The sequence below is a fragment of the Canis lupus genome, chromosome 34 (assembly GCF_003254725.2).
Source record: "Canis lupus dingo isolate Sandy chromosome 34, ASM325472v2, whole genome shotgun sequence".
Lineage (NCBI taxonomy): Eukaryota > Metazoa > Chordata > Mammalia > Carnivora > Canidae > Canis > Canis lupus.
The window spans coordinates 17,696,837-17,720,308 of NC_064276.1; the positions used below are offsets into that span (position 1 = coordinate 17,696,837).

The 23,472-nt window shown below is 35.9% G+C and overlaps 1 protein-coding gene and 1 long non-coding RNA gene across 3 annotated transcripts in view; one reads left to right on the forward strand and one right to left on the reverse strand.

Annotated features, from left to right (window-relative positions):
* VPS8 (VPS8 subunit of CORVET complex) overlaps positions 1 to 23,472 on the forward strand; it is a 268,885-nt gene that overhangs the window by 79,887 nt on the left and 165,526 nt on the right. The window contains 4 exon segments of the mRNA XM_025451499.3: positions 4,412 to 4,458; positions 13,167 to 13,389; positions 17,094 to 17,183; positions 20,160 to 20,211. Of these exon segments, the coding sequence (XP_025307284.3) occupies positions 4,412 to 4,458; positions 13,167 to 13,389; positions 17,094 to 17,183; positions 20,160 to 20,211 (412 nt within the window).
* LOC125754293 (uncharacterized) overlaps positions 1 to 23,472 on the reverse strand; it is a 176,151-nt gene that overhangs the window by 21,347 nt on the left and 131,332 nt on the right. The window lies entirely within an intron of this gene.

Consider the following 23,472-nt stretch of genomic DNA (forward strand, 5'->3'; position numbering starts at 1 on the left):
TGTTTCTTTGACCATTGTTCCTTACAGTGATGAAAACTAGCATATTTTTCTTTTTTTTTTTTTTAAATATTTTTTTCTTTATTTACTTATGATAGTCACACACAGAGAGAGAGAGAGAGAGAGAGAGGCAGAGACATAGGCAGAGGGAGAAGCAGGCTCCATGCACCGGGAGCCCGACGTGGGATTCGATCCCGGGTCTCCAGGATCGCGCCCTGGGCCAAAGGCAGGCGCCAAACCGCTGCGCCACCCAGGGATCCCAACTAGCATATTTTTCCTTCCTCCTTTCGCCTCAAGCCCTCCTTCATTACACATTTTAACCATTATCCCAGTATTTGCTTTTATACTGTTAAAACAAGCTTTTAATTCCAATTTTACTCATGAGCTTTAAAGGATATCTTTTAACTGCCATCTTACAGATGAAGCCAGTGGATCTTTTCTACCTCCTTCCTTCTTTACTTTCTCTTTCCAGTTTGCCTTAATATAAATCTTTTACTCATCATCAAAGGATATAATTTGTTTTACTTTAGCTGTTAAATGCAGTTCATGCTTAATCATCAGTGCTTTTGCTGAAGTCTCACCAGCCATTTCTTGGTTGCTGAAGCTGTTTCATGAAGAAAGGTTCAGGAAAACAATATTCTTTGAGTTGTTAAATCTTCAAATTGGTGGACTCTAGCTTTTATATTGAAAAACATTTTGGCTTTCCTTAAGGATCTTGAAGATACTGACTGCTCTGTGACATTCTGACATTGAATACCACTGTAGGGGAAATCCTAGGCTAGATAGATGTTTCCCCCCTCTCATAATTGATTGATCATTTCTTCTGGCTGTTTCTTTACTTGTTGGAATCCAGTAACTTGACTGCACTGAATCTCAATGTAACTAATCTAGGCCATTTTTCCCCCAGCATAAGATGTGTTTTTTCAGTATCAGGATTTAAGTCTCAGTCTCTCTCTCTCTCTCTCTCTCTCTCTCTCTCTCTCTTTAATTTCAGGAAAGTTTTCTTGAATTGTGTCTTGAATTGTATCTATTGCACTATTGGAGTTTTCTTATTCAGGGATTCCAGCTATACATATATTGATGTTTTCTCTTTTTTTCCTCCCCCTTCCTCCCTTGTCCTCTTTCTTTCCTCCTCCTCATACCTCCTTTCCTTACCTCCCTTCACCTCACACACCACCAAATACTTCATTCACCACTTGGTTCTCTGCAGGCTGGGTGTCACTCATCACTGTACTTACTACTTAATCAGTAAGATAAAACACCCTCTTATTAAAGATAGCAATGATATCTGCATATCTGAATCCAAAAAACACTTTTCAGGTTTTATCCATCCCTATTTCTGTATTAAACAGTGATGATCATCTTTCCTTTTTGAAGTTCTGTATCCTGTAGACATCTGTGACTCTGTGCCCTTCTGGTTTTCTTACCTTTGTGATTGTTCTTGAGTTGAATTTTGTTTCTGTCCTTTGACCATATTATAACTATTAGTCTTAGGACTTAGTTCATTGTCCGTTGATTTCTAGCTCCATTATCATCCCTGGACAAGTTTATTCATGGACATTGTTTCCTCTCATGGCTTAGAAATCTATAATTTTTTTTTTTTAAGTAGTCTCTAGCACCAGAATGGGGCTCGAACTCACAACCCTGAGATCAAAAGTCTTATGCTCTTGATGGAGCCAGCCAGGCGCCCCTAGAAATCTATAATTCTAATCCAGATGTTTCAGATTACTCAATTTCTTATTATTCAACATTTAAGTAAAGATATTCCTCAAATCTACCATAGTCCATACTGCACCTAGCTTCTTTCTTCTAACACTTCTGTGTATATTCCTTATCTCATTTTGTGGCATCTTCACTCAGCTGTCACTTAAGCTAGAAACTTAGGAGTTATCATAGACTCCTTCCTATGCCTTCCAACCCAAACCAATCAGTCACCAAACTCTAGTTTTACTTTATAAATATCTCTTAATTCTGCCTGCTGTTTTTTAGGTCTACTATCACTATCCTAGTTTAGTTCCCATTTTGACTGCTATGATAGCCTTCTACTTTCAGTCTTGGTTTTTCAGATCATCCCATCATAAAATCACCAGAGTGATCTGTCCTAAATGTATGAATCTGATGATTTCACTCTCCATAAATCTCTCTAGTAAGTGTATCCTTAATACTTAGTACTAGGCCAAGCAGTTCTTTAATTTTTGCATTTAATATTTTAAACATATTTAATAGTTTCTCATAATACTTGAAGGTTTAGGAGTCTACCTCTATATGTAGTTTCATTTATTTATTTATTTATTTATTTATTTATTTATTCATTCATTCATTCATTCATTCATTCATTCAAGACACAGATTGAGAGGAGAGGCAGAGACACAGGCAGAGGGAGAAGCAGGCTCCATGCAGGGAGCCCGACGTGGGACCCGATCCCGGATCTGGGGATCACAACCTAAGCCAAAGGCAGGCGCCCAACCGCTGAGCCACCCAGGCGTCCCTATTTGTAGTTTCTGTTGATGTTTACTCATGGTGAATTATTTTGTGCAGTGCTTTAAAATTTTTTGTTTTGAGTACATCTTCAGAAGGGCTTTATCATTAGAACTTACTTTGCCTGTGTTAAGTACTGTCTCCAGAGAAATTTTGGATTTCCTTCTTTCAAATGCCCCAGGAGTGTCTTTTTTCAGAATCATCTTTTAAGATGTTAATTTCTTGGCTTGATTTTTCCTATCCTAAGGAGATGGTGGAAATTCAAGTCTCAAATCCACCTACAAGCAGCATATAGATTATAGATTCTTATAGAGTATACATTTACCCCCGCTGAGTCCAGGCTGAGAGTCTTTCTTGTCATCTTCCTATGCTTATAGACAGATTTCCCTCCCTCTTTTCCTTTCACTGAGGATGCAGCTTTTCAAGACTCCTGGTTTTAGGAGGATCTTTGCTTCAATCCCTTATGTTGCAAGGGCTTAAGGTCTTAGCTTCTTTCTGGCATTAAAACCCAAGCTTTTAATGTGACCAACAAATATGTAAGATAGTCTCAGTGACAGCTTAGGGCTTACTGCTTTGGTTTTCAGTTTCCTTTTCATTTTTAGACTCTTTGAGTATTGCCCTTATTTTCTTAGGAACTCAGCTGTGTATTGTAAGGAATGTTTATTAAATTTTTCCCCAACATTTCTGGGGAGATTTTTTGCCCTCCAGATTCTCTGGCCCACTATATTCTCATACAGGGTTGACACTTGCCATAGCTCTAACACTTTTCACAGGATTTAAACATGATCTAACACTTCTCAATTATTTTAGTTCCTGTTTTTGAAGAATCTAAGTAAGATTTTAAATCTTGTTGTAAGGAATATTGATGACTAAAGGAAGTAGATTGGATGGGTTAGGTATAACCCCATAATCCTTTCAGGTTTGTAGGTCCTTCTGATACCTCTCTCAGATAATGTTTCCTTGGTTTTATTTGTTTTGTCAAACAACTGTTAGCATGTAGTATTCTCTTCTTCATATAGTACCTTCTCCCCTGGTGGGATATTTTTTCTGCCTGGAACCTAGGCCTTCTAGGATTTTATTTTTTTTAAGGAAACCATTTCCCTGCAGCCAGCAGAAAAAGAGTACTACTGAAATCTAATGCTTGGTTACTTGACAATTTCCAGTAATAATAAGCTTCTGTTTAGCCCTCAAACTGTTTCTCATGAAAAAGGCCAAAATTATGGGTTGCCATTCACATGATACAAGTCTACAAGATAAATTTAAAGCAATCAAAATGTTATGAAACTGGGAAGTTAAATCAACCTCAAAATAGCTGGTTTGGAGGGTTGTGACAAAATATGGACAACCTTAATCACCTGAGCCACCAACAGGACCAACTGTATTCTATTATCAATTTGATGTATTTTCCTCATTTTTTTTCTTTTCCTTTGCAAATTTTCTTTAGAAGGTTGAAAAAATACGTATTTTTTACCCAAAGTATGTTATGTTGTTGTAAACTCTTTGTAAATTTGTAATATCTACATAATACTTTTCATATCTACACAATATTTTATTAAATTTAGTTAACAGTATTCCCATGTTATTTTTTTTTTTTATTCCCATGTTATATATTTAATTCCAATTTCTTCCTTTCCTCCCTCTTCTGCTTCTGTTATAGAGCTGCAGCAAATATCTTAATGCATTAAACAGTTTTTTTTCTTCAATGTATTTAGGTAAATTTCCAGATAGAATTACTGGGTAATTCTGGGTAAAAGTGTTTTTACATTTTTGAGACTTTTGACACATTGCACCAAATTACTTAACCAAAAGTATGGTATAAAATTATATTCTCCCAATAATTTACCAGTGTCTTAAACAAACCACTTTGATTATGTCTAACCAAGGGTCTATGGGACAAAGGGGTAGTGCTGATGCTTTCTTTATGGTTTCTCTTCAGGACATGGTACCTGTCATAGTTGATTACTGCCTGCTGTTGCAACGAAAGTAAGTATACACTGCCTGTCAGATTAATTATTTTGAACCCAGATTGCCTCTTGCTTATATTGTAATTTACTGTTATGAAGTCTATGAATTTGGATATTTTTTAAGAAAGTTTAATTTACAGAAGTTTGATTAACAATTTTCAGCCCATTTACCTAGTAAAACTAACTTTTCTAAAATAAATGCTGTGGCTATATCATCTTGTGTTTGTATGGCCAGATAGTGGAGGTAAACATAGCTAACAAAAGAGCAATCCTACTAAAAGATCTTAAAAGTAAAAGTATATGATTCATATCCTGTATATATATCCTCTTTTATGAACTGTCACTAAAACACAGTATTACATGCCATACAAAAAAGGGCAAAATTCAGAGTGCTTCTGGTATTGGCTTTTAGAGCCTTTTGTTGAAAAGACAGCAGTATAAATAAACTTTTAATTTGGCCTTATTGGTTTAAATAGTAACTATATAAACCAATTTTCGCTAGTTCAGTTTTTTTACACTTAAAATAATAGCTCCCCTCATGCCAGGTAGGCCCTTTGCCTTAATTTATCTAATTTTTATAACATTGAGGTAAGTATTATTATCCTCTTCATTTTACATAGGAGGTTCTAGAGGCAGAAAGCCATTAAAGAGCTTGCCAAAGCTACCTCACACTTCTTTTGAGGACCCAAGATGGGATTCCTGTATAGGCTATTTGGCTCCTCCTGAGTTCTTGCACTTGACTACTAGCTTGTTTCTGAGTGGTAGACAACAACTGTGAGGATCCAGTGCAGATACTGCTAAAACCCTGTATAGTGCTGTGCTGACTCATGAATTTGTATTTAGGTAGCCTGAATCATAAAACATTGGATCATATTTTGAAAGTATCAGTGAATGTTATCAAGAGGGCAGTTATTTGCTATTTCAGACCATTAATTAAGTCATGAAGAGCTTTGGCTTCTATTTACTTAAGTTTATTCCAATGTTTTAGCTATACAGTATTATATGTAATTACCCAGTTAAAGTGTGTTGTGTTATGGTTGGATACTATTGAAAACATTGCTTTGTGTCACACATTTTCTTCTCTATGGGGCCTAAGGGAAAAATTTCCCTCAGGCGTACTACCAGAAATATTTTTGCATCTCTAGAACAGCTAGTTCACTTTTAGCTAATGGACAGTGAATTGTATAACTAATTACAGTTTTCTAGAAAACTAAGAGCCATGATAGGTTTTTAAAACTTGGTTTTCTCTTGATGCCACTTACATATTCCCATCTTTGTTATTTATCTTTTATTTTTTAAAGCTGCTCATTAGTTTATGGATCAGTTTTACATATTTTATTTAAGCCTCATAATTGTAGTGTAAGGTAATGTTTTCCTCATTTTAAGATGAGGAATTTGAGATGTAGAGATGTTCCTAATACTAAAAGTACTGGAGTCAACCCATATTTCAAGTTGACATAATTATAAGGTAGAATGAAGTACCTAATACTGAATTTTACCTCAAGTAAGAAGGCATATCTTTATAAAATGGATAGTTTCCACCTAGAATGGCATAAAGTAACTATCCAGTACCTGATGGTTGAATTAATGAAATAATTCTGCCTTGTAGTTGGCAGGGTGACTTATGGTCATTATCTTGAATATGTGAATACTACTCTCACAGTGATGTAAGGTTAAAATGGTCCTAGTAATTGTAAGATGCTAGATTATATAGGGGAAAATTAAAAAGTAGGTTTTTTTTTTTCAGAAACATTTTGTGTTATTTCCAAAGTTTTCTGAAAGAGGAGCATTTCTTTTTTATATGACTTGAAAAGGAAATATTTCCAACTTTATGTAATCTATGGACTGGCTATAATGCAGTAATTACAGAATGCAGTAATTACTTCATTAAATCATAGTATATAACCTAGAACATGAGATCTGGTCTAGATTTTTACCAAATTAGGATCTATTTATTATTTCTTTGTTTTTACCAACTTCTTTCTTTCCATTAAATTTTCCTGACTCCTTACCATATTTTTTTTTCTGGGCTTGTCAGAAACAAATACAATATTTGTTTTTGGAGATCTCAGAAAGAAATATCAGCAGTTACAGTATATTCCTGACCTCCAAAGGGAAGGAAGATCTCATGGGTTCTTTTCCCAGCTCTTCCCTCTCTTTCCTTTGTCCAACTCATACATGACTAGATCCAGGGCATGGATATTTTCCCGAACCCATAGTATGATTTCCTTCTCTCTGGATTCCTCTATTTCCAAAGGCTGAAGACCAAGGCCCCTGGGTGGCTTAATCAGTAAAGCATCTGCTTTCGGCCCAAGTTATGATCTCAGGGTCTTGGGATCGAGCTCTGGGTTGGGCTCCCTGCTCAGTGGGGAGTCGACTGTCTTCTCCCTCTCCCTCTCCCTCTGCCCTTTTGCCCTGCTCGTGCTCTTTCTCTCTCTCTCCCTCTCTCTCAAATGAATGAAAACAACAACAACAAAAAACTTCAAAAGCTGAAGACCAGATTGTACTAGAACCTGCTTCTGCTTGGGAGTAGTCCAGCAGGGTGTGTTCTTACTCTCTTTCCCCTACTTTTTCTGCTCTCAAGGTTCCAGTAAGGGCAGAAGGGACAGAGCAGAATACCCAGCAATGTAAGAATTGTTATTGGATCAAATGTTACCTTTTGTGTTTTAGATTGTGTTTTATGCTTGCTTACTTGTCACCATCTTGGCTTTTCTTTTTATATATGGGATCAGAAAGATCCCATATATAGGGTCAAATAGGCCAGTTGATCAGTTCATGTCTAGGTCATCCTTAAGTCTCCTTCCATTCCAAACATGCAATGATTAAAGATAGATAAGATAGGAAAATTCTTTGTATACTTCAAATAGTTCAGTGTGCTCACTCTCAAATGCTATAGTTTCCATAATTTTTTCTTAGACTTCCATAGACAAGTTAAAAATTCCCTAGGACAAATTGAAATGGAGGATTGTAAGATATATGTAGCTTCAATCCTGTATCATATCTTTCTTCCTAAACTGGACCCTTTCTTTTTTTTTTTTTTTTTTAACTGGACCCTTTCTTTATTTCCCTTTCTTTGATATTAGGTTCCAAATTTTTCAAAATATCTGAGACATTAAGATTGCTTTAAAGAATGCTTAAATTGTGTATAACACAAATACAACTTTACAAAGCATAATCTAATACTCAGCTAAATTCGGGTAACTTCCACTTCTAGGGCTATCACTTAGACACTCAGTCCTGGCCCCCTCATGCTTTTTATATTAATATCTTCTGATAGAGTACATTGTTTTTATAGTCAACCCCTTTTCACATACTGTTTCTTTTCTCTTTTTGTTATTTGAGAGAGACAGAGAGCACAAGCAGGGAGGAGGGAGAAGCAGGCTCCCTGCTGAGCAGGGAGTCCCATGTGGGGCTTGATCTCAGGACCCCGAGATTATGACCTGAGCTGAAGGCAGACACTTCATTGACTGAGCCACCCAGGAGCCCCTCACATACTGTTCCTTATGTGAGTCCAATTATAAACACAATACATATTTTGAATTGATTTTAACTGAGTACCATGACGTACACTATGATCACTGTTACTGCAGTATCATAATTCATAGTATCACATACCCAGCAGTAATTAATTGAACTAGTGTACATATGTATTCCCAGTCATACTTAAGAATTCTTTTATTTATTTTTATTTTTAAAAAATATTTTATTTATTTATTCATGAGAGACAGAAAGAGAGAGGTAGAGACACAGGCAGAGGGAGAAGCAGGCTCCATGGGACTTGATCCTAGGACTCCAGGACCATGCCCTGGGCCAAAGGCAAGCACTTAACCACTGAGCCACCCAGGTGTCCCCAAGAATTCTTTTATAGTGTAAAATCTTTTACTGTGGCAGGAACCATATTTCTTGTTCTCCTAGGGCATACTGACCAACATGTTATAGATGTCTTTTTTGGTTAATATTTGGTTTTATAGTCTTTGTGAATTGTTTAAAATCAGAAGTGACAGGAAATTCTGTGTTTGAAGACTTGTACTTTTATTTTCATAATTTGATTTCTTTTATAATTTCCTTTCAATTTGGTAGTGTATATTTTCTCTTTAGTATTAGACAAAAGATACATCTTAAGGCTTTTTGTAGGACATTTATTTGTTATTTTGTCTATACAGTGGTAGACATTATTTTGATTTTTTTTTAGTATATGTGCTGCCGAAGCGAGCACTATTTTGATTTTTATTTTGAAAATAGGTCCAGAGTTTACTTGAACTATAATCATGATTTTGAACAATGTTTAAAAATAGGCTGTTATTGTCTGTGATTTATATCCCAATAAAGCCATATAAGACCAAACAAAATAGGTGCTATGTCTAGATAATCTTGACCACTTTGAGCTTATATCACTGTAAGCAGATATCCAAAAAGAAGCCATCATTCAAATGACTTGAATTACATGTAAATCTGAACCAGAAATATTTCTGCTAAATCTAAAGTGAATCTGAAGTGGTCTTTTGATAGCCAAGGTGTTTGTTCATTCTTGTTCAGCATCAATGTTATTATTTGAGGAACAGAAAGATCTTAATCATCAAGCATAGTTGAAAACTGTATATTTTAGATATTGTTTTCTGATAATTGCATGTTAATATTTTAAACATCAAAGCTAGGGGGGAAAAGATGCCATGCCTTTTAAATTTTATAACAGCTGTATTGAAATATAATTCATATACCATAAAATTTACCTTATTTTATTTTATTTTATTTTATTTTTATTTATTTATTTATGATAGTCACAGAGAGAGAGAGAGGCAGAGACACAGGCAGAGGGAGAAGCAGGCTCCATGCACCGGGAGCCCGATGTGGGATTCGATCCTGGGTCTCCAGGATCGCGCCCTGGGCCAAAAGCAGGCGCCAAACCGCTGCGCCACCCAGGGATCCCTACCTTTTTTTAAAGTGTACAATTCAATAGTTTTTAGTATATTCATAGGGTTGTGCAGCCATCACCTCAATTAAGCCATGCCTTTTTAAAGGAAATCTTTATAAACTGTGATAAACTGTGATATAGGTATTTATATCAGAAAATTGAACATTTTGAACAGAATTTCTTATAGTTCATTTGAGCTTTGCCATTACTTTTATATATATAAGGAGAGCAGCCCAAATCAACTTTGAATATGTTAACTCCTACTTATATTTACAGGGGATTTATTTATTTGGCTCCAGTTATATATGTAGTAAAGACTGGGAAGTATTAAGGATTGATGCTCTTGCTCTGTTTCTGACAGTCTGGGTTTGTACTTACAATCAAGCTGAGGTCTTCATATTTTTTAAATTGCAAAATTTATAATGCACAAAGTAAATTTGGCTGTTGTCTCTATCAATTTGAAGTTATGAATGGTAGACCCCAAATAATGTATTTAATATGAGTATTAATGTAAAGTGAAGTTATGTAGAAAGAAGACCTCTTTGTCTCTCTGTTACTCAGGATAGATTTTATGTTATACTGGCTGCGGGGTGGCTAAGTTTGAAGTGATAAACAGCAGTTTTAAAGTTAGGAATTCCAGGAAACAAAGTCAGCACCCTGGAGTATAATTCCTAGATATAAAAAGAAACACAGGAGCTAAATACTTTTTTTTTTTTTTTTGGTATGTACTTTTCTTTCTTCCTTCTTCTTTGATGTTCTAATAAATATTCTCCCAAAATGATGAAAACGTGTCTTTGAATTTTATTTTATTTTTAAAGTAGGGATACCAATAGGAGATGCTGAATTTTATTTTTCCTGCTTCTTTATTTTTAGGCTCTTTTCAGAAAGAAACATATAGTTTTGCCATTAATCTTACCAGCATTACATGCTGGTTTTTTTTTTTTTTTTTTTTTAAACAGGACTGCCTTGTCACCTTTTATGCTGTGTGTATGTGTGTGTGTGTGTGTGTATGTATGTATGTGTATATATATATATATATTTATTTATTTATTTATTGGAGTTCAATTTGGCAATATATAGCATAACACCCAGTGCTCATCCCATCAAGTGCCCCCCTCAGTGCCTGTCACCCAGTCACCCCCACCCCCCGCCCACCTCCCTTTCCACCACCCCTTTCCTTTTATGCTGTTTACTGAATTTTTCACTCTTTAATTTTCCTCCCTAGGGCTTTTGGTGTTGAACTAAAATATATGATCATCTTTCATAGCATATTGTTTTTAACAACACATTATAGAGTGGAAGGGCTAGCAAATAGGGCATTTTCTTTATATTCATTAGTTACTTTGTTACTCTTTATCTTTGTTGCAGCAACGTTTCATTAATCTTAGTTTCTTTTACTTGGTTACTAATTGATAATCACAAAAATGTGATGGACTATTGATTAAAATGAAACTAACATGGAAAATATGAAGCAGAGAGGAAAACTAAAAATTAGATATGTGGATTTGAGAAAAAGAATTAATGGATATAAATTTCCCTCCCAGGATATTTTAGATACTGTTTATTGAAACATGGTATGTGGTTTTGTTGCATTTGTAGCCAGTTCTCTTAGGATCTCTCCCCTTCCAGGACTTCAGATGAGGCAGAGACCCCATCCTGTTCCTTCCAGAATCTTCCTTGACCTCTTTGTGGAACTAGTCATGAAAGACCAAACCTGCAGATGAACCAGCTACCACTTTTTCTCAAGTGACATGATACACATAAAAAGAGATAACACATTTAGTAATAAATAAATAGTCCTAATGGTAAATAGAATTAGCACAGTTATTTTTTTTAAGAATTATTTATTTATTTGAGAGAGAGATTGTATACAGGGGAGTTGGGGGAGAGGCAGAGGGAGAGAAACTTCAAGCTGACTTCCTGCTGAGCCCGGAGTCCCAACCTTGAGATGGGGGCTAGATCTCATGACCCAGGAGACCATGACCTGAGCCCAATTCAAGAGTTGGATACTCAGCTGACTGAGCCACCCAGGCACCCCAGCACAGTTTTTACATTAAACAAGGCAGTACAATGTATGAATGGGAACATGGAAAACATTTCATTTTGCCAGTCACTCAGAGAATTAAAAATAGCGATATTATTTAATTTATACTTTAAAAAAATACTTATTTGACAGAGAGAATGAGAGAGCACAAGCAGGGGAAGCTTCGAAGGAGAGGCAGAAGCAGGCTCCTCGCTGAGCAGGGAGCCTGATCCCAGGACCCTGAGATGACCTAAGCCAAAGTCAGACACTTAGAGCCACCCAGAAGCCCCTGATTTATGCCTATTAAATTATCTAGTAGAAAAAACAAACATAATTGTTTGATGAAACTGTATAATTCTGCATTGCTGATGGCATTGTAAATTGGTGCTATGATACTTTTTGAAGATGATTTGGTAAGATTTCAAATGCCACAGGATTATTCATATTTTTTGACTTAAGATAAATTTCTAAAATTTCTAAAAATTTCTAAGATAATTTCTAAATAAATTTCATATTTTTTGACTTAAGATAAATTTCTAAATTTCACCATGACTAAGGAATTTAGTCCCCCCACCAGGGAAAGACTCTATATGTAGATGTTCATTGTGCATCACTCATGACAGTAAAATACTTGGAAGAAAGTGATACACCCAACACTACAGGAATACTTAAGTAAATTCTGATGTTTCAGCATGTCGAAACATTGTGAGTTAAACAAAATGGTAAATTTAAAGAGTAGGTAGTATCTTAGAATGATGTTTCTTGCATGGCGTTACATGAAAGCAGAATTTGGAATTATAGCTATGATGAGTATAACTTTATGGACTATTTGCAGAAATGTGAAATAAAACATAATTATTGAGTGTAGTGGCATTTAGATTAATTTAAAAAATTATTTCTGCAGTAAAATAGATTCCAGATATATTTTTAAAAATAGTGAATATTTTCTTTCTTCATCAATAATCACCACCTAAACCCTTTGGGAAGCAAGAGGTAAGAACTAGATAAAGAAATATATTGACTCTAGATCAGCTGGGAGTATTTAGATCTCAAGAAAGAGGAGAGGAAAAAAAAAAAAGAAAAAGGAGAGGATAAATTAGGAATAGTCCTTTTTTTTTTTTTTTTTTTTTTAAGTAATCTCGACACTAAATGTGGGGCTCAAACTCAATGACCCCAAGATCAGTAGTCGAATGCTATCTGAGCCAGCTAGGTGTCCCTAGGAATAGTCCCTTTTCTATTTTTTTCTACTTCATCATGTTCACTGTACTACCCACTACATTACCACCATTGTCTTTAAGAAGCAGTGTGCCATAATAGACCCAACATAGGATTTAGGTTAGAAGGCTGAGTTTATTTATTTATTTATTTTAAAGATTTTATTTATTTATTCATGAGAGAGAGAGAGGCAGAGACACAGGCAGAGGGAGAAACAGGCTCCATGCAGGAAGCCTGATGTGGGACTTGATCCCGGGTCTCCAGGATCACACCCTGGGCTGAAGGTGGCACTAAACCGCTGAGCCACCTGGGCTGCCCAGAAGGCTGAGTTTAAATTCTGATTCTGTCACTCGTTGGCTATGTGACTCTCTGCAAATAACTTATTCAACTTTTCTTAGTTGTAAAAGTATTGGGAGAATTCGTTAAGATACTATATATAAAATGCTTTTCTAATGTAAAGCTCTATTGTTACTGTTTTCCTTAAACAGTTGAAATAGGAAAAAGAGAAGTAGCAGCTGATTGAATTTAGTGGATGCTCAGAATATTCCTAAAAGTATGTTTTTTCTTTTTATTACAGGGATCTTTTATTTAGCCAGATGTATGATAAACTAAGTGAGAACTCAGTGGCCAAAGGAGTGTTTTTGGAGTGCCTTGAGCCATATATTTTAAGTGATAAATTGGTGGGGATGACCCCCCAGGTAATGAAAGACTTGATTGTTCATTTCCAAGATAAAAAGTTGATGGAAAATGTGGAAGCCCTCATTGTACATATGGATATCACCAGCCTCGATATTCAGCAGGTGAGTTTATAGAAAATTTATTAATATACAGAGTAAATATCATTCCTTTGTTGAGTATACTTACCTGACCAGTTGGGCCTCATTGTGCCTTCCATCAACTTCATTTATTCACTGAGCACTTTTGGTAAGGTGTCTCTTAAACTTATGCTTGTCAATATATTTCTTAGGACTGTTCTTTAATGAAAACTGGATTATGAACTTCTACTCGCCTCTTCTATTTCTTTGACATCCCCCACAGCACTTAGCATAAAGTTTACATATGGTAGTTGCTCAATAGATGCTTACTGACTGATCATTCTTTACTCGTACAGTTTTCATCCTCCAAGTAAATTTCAACTCTGTGTCCTTTCACATGAATAGTAGAATATTTTAACTTCTAAGAGTATAATGCCATTTTTCAAAAAGCTACTTTATATGCCTAGAGTTGATAACTTTTATGCATTGAGTTTTGTAATGGAGAACATAGTATAGGAAGCAAATTACAGGATCTTAGCATGATTAGCCAGCCCATTGTTTGTAAATATACCTCCCGTATATCTGAGGTCTCCACAATAAATTTTTCATCTTTAATTGCGGAGCAGTATGTACTTTGGGCTTAGACATTTGACTCTCAACTCTTGAGTTTCATTTTAGTCCTAGTAATGAGCATGCTACTCCTACAAAGGTGGAAAGGTACAAAGATACTAATAAGTAAGGCCTGTTGAGCTAAAATATTGGTGACTTAAAAGATCTTAGACCAAAAGTAGTTTTTTAAAATGTGCAAAATCACATAGAAGTGAAATGCTTGGAGAAATGGTTATTTTTTTCTTCCTGGAATCTCTTTATGAATGGCTGTGAGTTTGCAAAGTAAAGTCATAACCTCTTTTATATATGCCTTTCTGTTGTATGGATAATTTGGCATAGTCTTTTATAGTTCCAGTGATTTGAGAGCATGTTTATCAATCTAGTTTTATTTACCTATCACCAGTATAAGAGAAATTTCTCATCTCTTGTCTTCCCAGTATTTTTAGCTTTCCCCAACTGTGTAAATATGCTCTAGTCTTTTTTATGTTAAAATAATTTTAAAAACCTTCTTTTCAGTTTCTCTTCTCTTCATATGAAGCCTTCTTCCTTGTAGGTTACTGTCATACGTCACTCTTCTCAGTCACAGCTGGATGTCTTAAAAGCATTGTCTAGATTGTACTTGCATTTTTCCCACATCCTAATAACTCTTCAGCCTTATTTTCACTGAAGCCAGTAATGCCCTCCATGTCTACTGTATCAAGTCATATTTTTCACATTTACTGTCAGTAGCATTTGTTTGTTAATTCAAGGAAGTATTGATTGTCAGGCTCTGAGGATGCTTCAGTGACCCTAGTGCACAATGCTTATCTTCTCAGAGGCTTACGTTTAAGCCAAAAAATTTGACAGTAAACAGATAAACTAAAAGTATAAAAATATAGGGATCCCTGGGTGGCGCAGCGGTTTAGCGCCTGCCTTTGGCCCAGGGTGCGATCCTGGAGACCCGGGATCGAATCCCACGTCAGGCTCCTGGTGCATGGAGCCTGCTTCTCCCTCTGCCTATGTCTCCGCCTCTCTCTCTCTCTGTGTGTGTGACTATCATAAACAAATAAAAAATAAAAAAGTATAAAAATATAAATGTTACGTTAATAGTATGGTAGAAAGAGCATGTGAAGCTACCTTAGACTACTTAACTGTAGGAAATCTTGCTGAGGATGTGTAACAGTAAGCCTGAGATCCCAGTGACAAGAAGGAATCAGTAATGCAGAGATCTTGGCGAAGATTGTTCCAGGTAAAAGCAACAGCAAATGCAATATAATAATAATAATAATGCCTTGGATGTTAAAGTTACTGATAAAAGGCAAACAGGCTGGGGGCTTGGTTGAGAGAGAGGTGGTCTTTTTAGGGCAAGATACAGATTTTTCCATTTTATTCTGTGTGCTCTGGGAAATCATTTTAAGGAAGATGACTCTGGTTTACTTTAGGGATGACAGATTGAAAGTAGGAGCCAACTACAGAAGGACTAAGGAGATTAGTTAGGCACTGTGGCCCAGGAGATGGTCCTGACTGGAGATGGTCGCAGTGTGATGGAGAGAGAGGGCCTGACTTTGGATATTATTTTGGCAGTGGAATTGATTTGCTGATGAATTGGATGCAAAAATGTGGAAGTGTGGGAAAGAGAAAATTTAAGGATGACATTTAGTGTTTTGGCTTGAGATAAAGGGGGATGGAGATTCCTCTAAGAAGATTAGAAGCCTGGGTGGGTCTAAGTTTGAGAGACAAAATAGGAGTTCTGTTTTGCCATTTTATTTTGAGATAGCTACTAGACATTCAAGTGTGGATATCAAGTAAGTGGTTGGATATATTGGTCAGAGGGGACATTGCCATTGAAGGTTTAAGTGTGTTAGTCATCAGTATAGAGAGATGTATGATCATAGCACTGGCTGAGAGAGGGTAGTGAGAGAAGAGAAGAGGGCCCAGAATTGCCTTAGTCTATGACATCTCATCTCTGTTTTTCCTCTTAATTCTCTGGCTCCTGCTTAATCTCCTTTGCCACCCTCTGCTCTTCTACTTCAGCCCTCTTTCCTTGTCACTCTATAGTATAATATAGCTCTCATAGGAGAATATAGAGTAGTCTACACTGCAAGTCATTACTGTTCCTCTTCTCAATATTTTCTCAAATCAGTTTCTCTCCATCTTTAAACACTTCAGGCTTCTACGTTAAGACCTTCATCTGTACTGCTTCAGCCTGCATAGTCTCTAGATTCCATCTCTGCTTTAGGCTCGTATGTGTGAATTCTTTAGGCCCTCGCTTAAATATTGCTTACTCAGGGGTGATCTTCTGTATACTCTGTACACCAAGTAAGGTTCCTTTATGACATGGCACATCTGTAAATGAATTAAATGTGTAATTGAGTATCCTCCCTATTGTAGCTCACACTGTTTTGTGTCCTTCCCTTTTTTTGATTAGTGTCCAAGATGAACAGTAGTTCTGTAAGGGTAGAGACTAAGTCTGGGTTTGTCTGATTCTAGGAGTGGGCCTAAATATAGGTGTTCAGTAAGTAATTTGTAGAGCTATTGACCAAGGGTAAAATGAATATAGAAGGGGGGAGGAGAGAGAAAAAATAGATATTGGGATGTTTAAAAGTAGCTATTGTACAATTAAAAGTGTAATAGTCTTGTACTTTTGTATTGAACCTGCAACAGCTCTTACCCTGGCATTGTGTTTGAGTACTGTTGACCCTTGAACAACATGATTTTGAACCACACAAGTCTGTTTATGTGTGGACTTCTTTCAATTAATACAGCACAGTACTGTAAATGTATTTCCTCTTCCTTACAGTTTTCTTAATATTTTTTTCTCTGTCCTTCTTTGTAGTAAGAATGCAGATTATAATACATATAACGTATGAAATAGGTGTCATTAGCAAGACTGCCGGTCAACCGTAGGCTGTTAGTAGTTGTAGCTGAGTTTTGGGGGAGTCAAAAGTTATATATAGATTTTTGACTGTGCAGAGGTGGGGAGGGGTCAGCCCCCCTAACCTCCATATTGCTCAAAGGTCAACTGTACTTCAGTTTTTTTCAGAGAAGCACTAAGAAAAAAATAGGGAAAAATATTCAAGATCTTCTCCACTATTAAAGCTCTAAAGAAAATAATTGGTGAGATGGAATTGTATGGAATAAGCAACTCTTCCTTTTTACAGGTAGTTCTCATGTGTTGGGAAAATCGTCTGTATGATGCCATGATCTATGTCTACAACAGAGGCATGAATGAATTTATTAGTCCAATGGAGGTAAGATACATCCTAACTTGGACACATATTTAATATTGTCTATTAATGGCTTTTTCCTATTCTCCATTTGCTTTGAATTGTTTGTTTTCATCCAGTTGTTTAATTTCTTGTAGATTTATTATTAGACTTGCATTTTAGTTAATTTGGAACTTAGGTAGCCTTTAATTTAATTTCATATCTTATGCCATTGCTTGCTTTTTTATCTGCATAAGTAGGTGTTTAAATCCCAAGGAACAAATAGATAAAATTAAAAGTAATGCTTCCCTATTAGCATTTGTTTGTTTTTTATTTTAAATTTAAGATTTTTGATATAGTAGGTTTTCCAAAAGGTAGAAGAAATTTATTTATATACTTATTACGTGTAGTAAATGTACTATTGAGTACTGTGTACTCTTGTTAGATACATTGTTCTGGGGGAAGGTCCTGATAACGATGGGAGATATTATTTGTTAATTGCTGATTGGTTGCTTTTCCCTGTTTAGCATTTACAGCATGCATTATAATTTATTCTTCTTACACTCTCCCTACCACTAAAAAGGATTTGGGCTTATTTTAAAAGGAACCAAATGCCATATATCCATCTTGTTATTTGCCTTAAATTGAAGGCAGAATTGTAAATCATGGATTGTGGATATGTGTAATACCCTGTCAGCCCATTGTTTTAGTGACTAATTACCTGGCTCTAATGAGAAGCATCATTAGGAGAATGATGCAGAAGGCATCCAAGCAACTTTTTTTTTTCTTTTTTGCATATTTAATGGCCATCCAAAACTAGCTTCACTATTATTAAGTCAGCAGTTTTCTTGTGAAATTTTAGCCTTCCTTAAACACACTTGGTAGGTGAGTTACCACTCTAATTCAAAACTCCTCCAGTTTTGGTTGTACTTCTCTTTTCTTGGTCAGTTTCCAGAATGAGTGCCACAGCCCTCTTCCTCTGGTTTTGACCCTGATTGTGTGTCTAGTGAGTGAGTATTCTGTACACTTGAGCACTTCTCAGCTGCTTCCCTACCAAAGTCTAGTACTTTCCTGGGAAGAGGTACAGGCCTTCCCTGCACGCAAAAAAGTTTTGTCTCACTACTAAACCACAGTTAGGTAGAATTAATGCAATTTCTGTGGGATGCCCCCACCTGTTGGTCCACTGAGAGAAAAGTCTCAAGAAATTCCCAGAGAATCTGGGGCGTGCCCTGAGAGGGTCCCCAGCAAATGTGAGGTATCCAATTGTGAGGGTCTCCTGATCAGATGGAGGATCCACCAAATGTGACGAGCTCTGCTTGGATGGGGGCTGGTAGTGCTGGTGGTGAAAGACTTCACCCAAGGTAGAGCAAAAGGGTTAAAATTTTATTAATACACTGCAAGGGAGTGGCGGGCAGGACTGCAAGGAGAGACTGACGAGGTGGTGGTAAGGGGCCACAGTTTTAGGGTAGAGTGAGGGGGTATGGAGAATATGAAATTTTCTCTTTTTTGGTAATGTTAGTGATTGTGACTGTAATTGGTCAGTTAGGGTCTGTGGCTATAAGTGAGGTGACCTGCTTAACGAGCCTGTTTGCATTGCCTGTTTGCATTCAGCTCTGTAGTAGCTGTGGGGTTTCTTACCTCGATCAGGTTTCCATTGCTCAAGCCTAAAAGCAGCCTCTACAATTTCTAGTTTGTCTCAAAATTATCCTTAGAAACAGATTCTGATTCAATACATTCTAAGGTGATAAAAATGATTGCTGGGTTTTTGTTATTACTGCTTTTTAAGTTTTAGTTTTGTGTGTGTGTTTCATTCCTCAAAGTCTGGTTTGCATTTATACCTATATATACATCTCAGATGGACTGCTGGGCTATTAAGATTGACTTGTTTTGTGTTAAGTTTTCAAGTTTAATGGTTTTCAAAAAGAGCTTGGTATTTATTATTAAATAGTCATTTGGAGAGTTTAGCAGTGGGAGGTTAGGTGTACTCTGTGATTCCTCTTGTGTAATTTTCTGCCCACAAGGAAATCACTTGTCAGAGTTTAAAGTTTAGTTATTTTCATACTTAAAGAGGTCTAAATCAAAGGTGTCCTGCCTTTGAGATTTTCTAGGTTTTCTAGAATGACAGTGTCATCACGTTTGAGATGACTACCACAGTCTCTGAAATCTTTCCCTTGTTCTAGCTTTGGCTCCTTCTAAGGTAAAGGCATAACCTTGTTTTGGGAGGGACAACTTTACCTCTAGCAATTTAGGCCCAGAGTGGTGGGGGAGGACTGCAAATTAACTGACAAAAGACAGAATAACAGGAGAAAAGGTTTATTCACTGCTGTACTAGGAGCACATAGTAAAGAGTGCTTTATTGAGATAGCCAGAACTAAAGATTTATATACTAGTTTAACAAAATGTTGGGTAGTGAGGAGGGAGGGATTTAGGGCTTCCCTGGGAAAGAAAAGATGGATTAGTTTTTTTGGGCTTTTTAATGCTAATGAACAGTTTAGTTTGCCCTTCCCAGTGCTAAGGGTATGTCCTCTCCCAAACCGGTAACTCCCTCTGAGGAAGGCCCATGTAGTTTTTTGTCATGAATCTTCTTGTGCTTTCAGAGGCTGTGCTTAAATTTACATGTTTCCTTTTGTGTCTACTGTTGTTCAGATGTTTTCAGTTTAAAGTAATCTTTGGTAGGCTATTAATCCCTTCACTTTGTTACTTTTTCTTTTTTAAACACAAAGCATTTTGAACAACCTAAGTTTATTTTATATCAGAAATTATAATCTCAACAAAGACCTTCATCTAACTGGTATTTATTAAATAGTTTCTTTGAGGAATATGGCAATTCCCAGTGATCCTTTGATAATAGTTCATGGCCACATTTGTTTTTTGTTTTACATTATAAGTTTTTATATTTAATCTCAGTAGCAAATACCTTAGGGAAAGGTGATTAATAGCATAAGATTCTTGATTATGTTTTTGAAAATATAATTCCTTCTTAAAAATGTTGGTGATTGTTTTCTTTTTAATTTAATGCAGAAACTTTTCAGAGTCATTGCTCCTCCTCTGAATGCAGGAAGGACACTAACAGGTATTAATTTTCTAAGTCTTAATTTTTTCCTCCTTTTTGTATTTTGAGATATTTAAATTTCATAAAATTAACCAATTTTATTTGTATAGTATGAATTTTGATAATTGTATATAATCATATAACTGCCACTATAATCAAACTAAAAAGGAGCTAAAGTTGCTTCACACTAAAGTTTGTCCCTGCCCCTTTGTACTTGAGCTTCCCCCACCAGGCTGACAACCAGGCAATCACCGCACTACTTTCCATCTCTATATGTCATGTAAATGGACTTATACAGTAGGTAATCTTTGGTGTTTTATTTCTTTCACTTAGCGTAATGCTTTTGAGATGCATCCATGTTGTTGCATAATCTAATATTTTGTTCCCTTTTACTTCTGAGGGGTATTTCTTAGGTTGAATGTACTGTCAATTGTTTATTCACCAGATGATGAACATTTGAGTTGTTTCCAATTTGGAGCTATTCTAAGTAATGCTGCTGCAACATTTGTGAACAAGTTTTGTTTCTTTTTTCTTTTTTTTTTTTTTAAGATTTTATTTATTTATTCATGAGAGACACAGAAAGAGAGGCAGAGACACAAGTGGAGGGAAGAGAAGGAGGTTCCTTGCAAGGAGCCCGATGCGGGACTCTATCCCGGGAATCCAGAATCAACCCCTGAGCAAAAGACAGATGCTCAACTCCTGAGCCACGCAGGTGTCCCACAAGTTTTGTTTCTATTAAACTTTTGCTTAGGAGGAAATTATAGAGTCACATGCAGTTGTAAGAAATGACACATGAGATCGGGTATATTCTTTACCTATTTTCCCCCAATGATAACATCTCACAAAACTAAAGCACATTATCACAATTGGATATTCACATTGATAAAGTCAAGATTCAAAACAGTTTTATTACGACAGGTATCCTTTATATTGCCTTTATCAATGGATAGATTATATGGTAAATATGTTCTGCCTTCTAAGGTATTGATACTTGGTTTTTCAAAATAAGGTAACATTTTGCATTTTTATCAGCAATATATGAGAGTTCTAGTTGCTCCATATCCTTGCAAGCACTTGGTACTGTTGGACTATAAATCTTTGAAATATTTCAACCATTTTAGTGGGTGTATAATGGTATCTCATTGTGATTTTAGTTTTTATTTTTACAATGGTCAGTGATGTTGAACATCTTTTCATGTGCTCTTGCCCACACACACACACACACACACACCACACATGTATTTTTTAATCGATTAAATCTTTTTTTTTTAAGATTTTATTTTTTATTTATTCATGAGAGACACAGAGCAAGAGAGAGGCAGAGACACAGGCAGAGGGAGAAGCAGGCTCCATGCAGGGAGCCCAATGTGGGACTCAATCCCGGGTCTCCAGGATGATGCCCCGGGCTGCAGGCGGTGCTAAACAGCTGCACCACCGGGGGCTGCCCTAATCGATTAAATCTTTAGCACTTTTTTTAGGTTAGGGAGGAGGCATCCTGGACTTCATATTAGTGGGTTGTAAAAGTTCCAAGTGAATGAATCCCCATCAGGGCTGGTGAATTCTTTATTAGTCTGGGTACAAGCTTTTTCTCAAGATATGTTTTGCAGACTTTTCTGCCAGTCTGTTGCTTAGCTTTTTGTTTTCTTAACCATGTTTTTCATAGAACAACAGTTTTTAATCTTAAGTTCATTTTATTCATTTTTTCTTTTGTAGTTTTAGATTTGGTGTTTAAGAAATTTTTGTCCGATTCAATGTCATAAAGCTTTCCTCCTACGTATTTTTTTTTTGTAAATTTAATGTCCTAGCACTTATATTTAGGTGTGTAATCCATTTTGAGTTAATTTGCCTATGTGATGCAAGGTAAAGTTAAGGATTTTTTTTCCTCATTAAGCTATCCGTTCCTTTACCATTTTTTGAAAAGATACCTTGTTTCCATTGAATTACCCTGACACTTTTTTTGTTAAAAATACTGACAAAAATTGATTTTTGTCAAAAATAAATTGAGCATATGAGTTTCTTTCTGTGCTCTTTGTTAACTTTCCATTGATCAATATGTGTGTACTTGCACCAGTGATATACTGTCTTGACTATTGTAGCTTTATACTAAGTCTTGAAATCAGATACTTAAATCTTCCAACTTTTGGGATCCCTGGGTGGCGCAGCGGTTTGGCGCCTGCCTTTGGCCCAGGGTGCGATTCTGGAGACCCGGGATCGAATCCCACATCGGGCTCCTAGTGCATGGAGCCTGCTTCTCCCTCTGCTTGTGTCTCTGCCTCTCTCTCTTTCTCTCTGTGTGACTATCATAAATAAATAAAAATTAAAAAAAAATTAAAAAAAAAATCTTCCAACTTTTTCTTTCTCAAAATTGTGACTAATCTAGGTCCTTTGTCTTTACATATAAACATTAAAATCAACTCATTGGTTTCTTTTAAAAAAACATTAGAATTTTGTGTGAAAGTGCATTGACTGTAGATTAATTTGGGAGAGATTGCCACCCTAACAGTGTTTAGTCTTTTAATGTATGAATATAATATGTTTCTCCATTTATTTTGGTCTTTTAAAGTCAATTTGGTTTCCCCAATTTCTGCAAAAAGGCTCCTGAGATTTTTATAAGGATGCTTTGAATCTATAGATCAGTTTGGGGATTATTGCTGTCTTAACATCATTAAGTCTTCCAATCCATGATCATAGGACAAACCCCACATTTATTTAGGTCTTATTTAATTTCTTTCAAAATGTTTTGCAGTTTTTCATTTATAAATCATATACCTCTTTTGTTAAATCCATTCCTATTTTACTAATTTTGGTGCTACTATAAATGGAATTGGTTTTTTAATTTCTACTTTTGGAATGTTCTTTTTGAGTGTGTGGAAATGAAATTGAGTTCGTATATTGATCTTGTATCCTACATCTTTGCTGAATTCATTTATTCTGATTTTTTAAATGTATTCTGTAGAATTTTCTATATATGTAAGATCATGTTACATGTAAATAGAGATAGTTTTATTTCTTTTTTCTAATTTAAATGCCTTCTATTTCTTTTTTTCCCCCCTCAATTGGCCTGGCTAGAACCTCCAGTACAATGTTGAATGGAATGACAAGAGTGGTCATCCTTATCTTTTTCCTGATCTAAGGGGGAAAACATTCAATCTTTATGTTTATGATCTTTATTAAATATGATGTAAACTGGGTTTTTCAAACTTATCAGTTTGAAGAAGTTTCCTTCTATTCCTAGTTGTTGAGTGTTTTTAATATGAAAGAATTAGATTTTATCAAATGTTT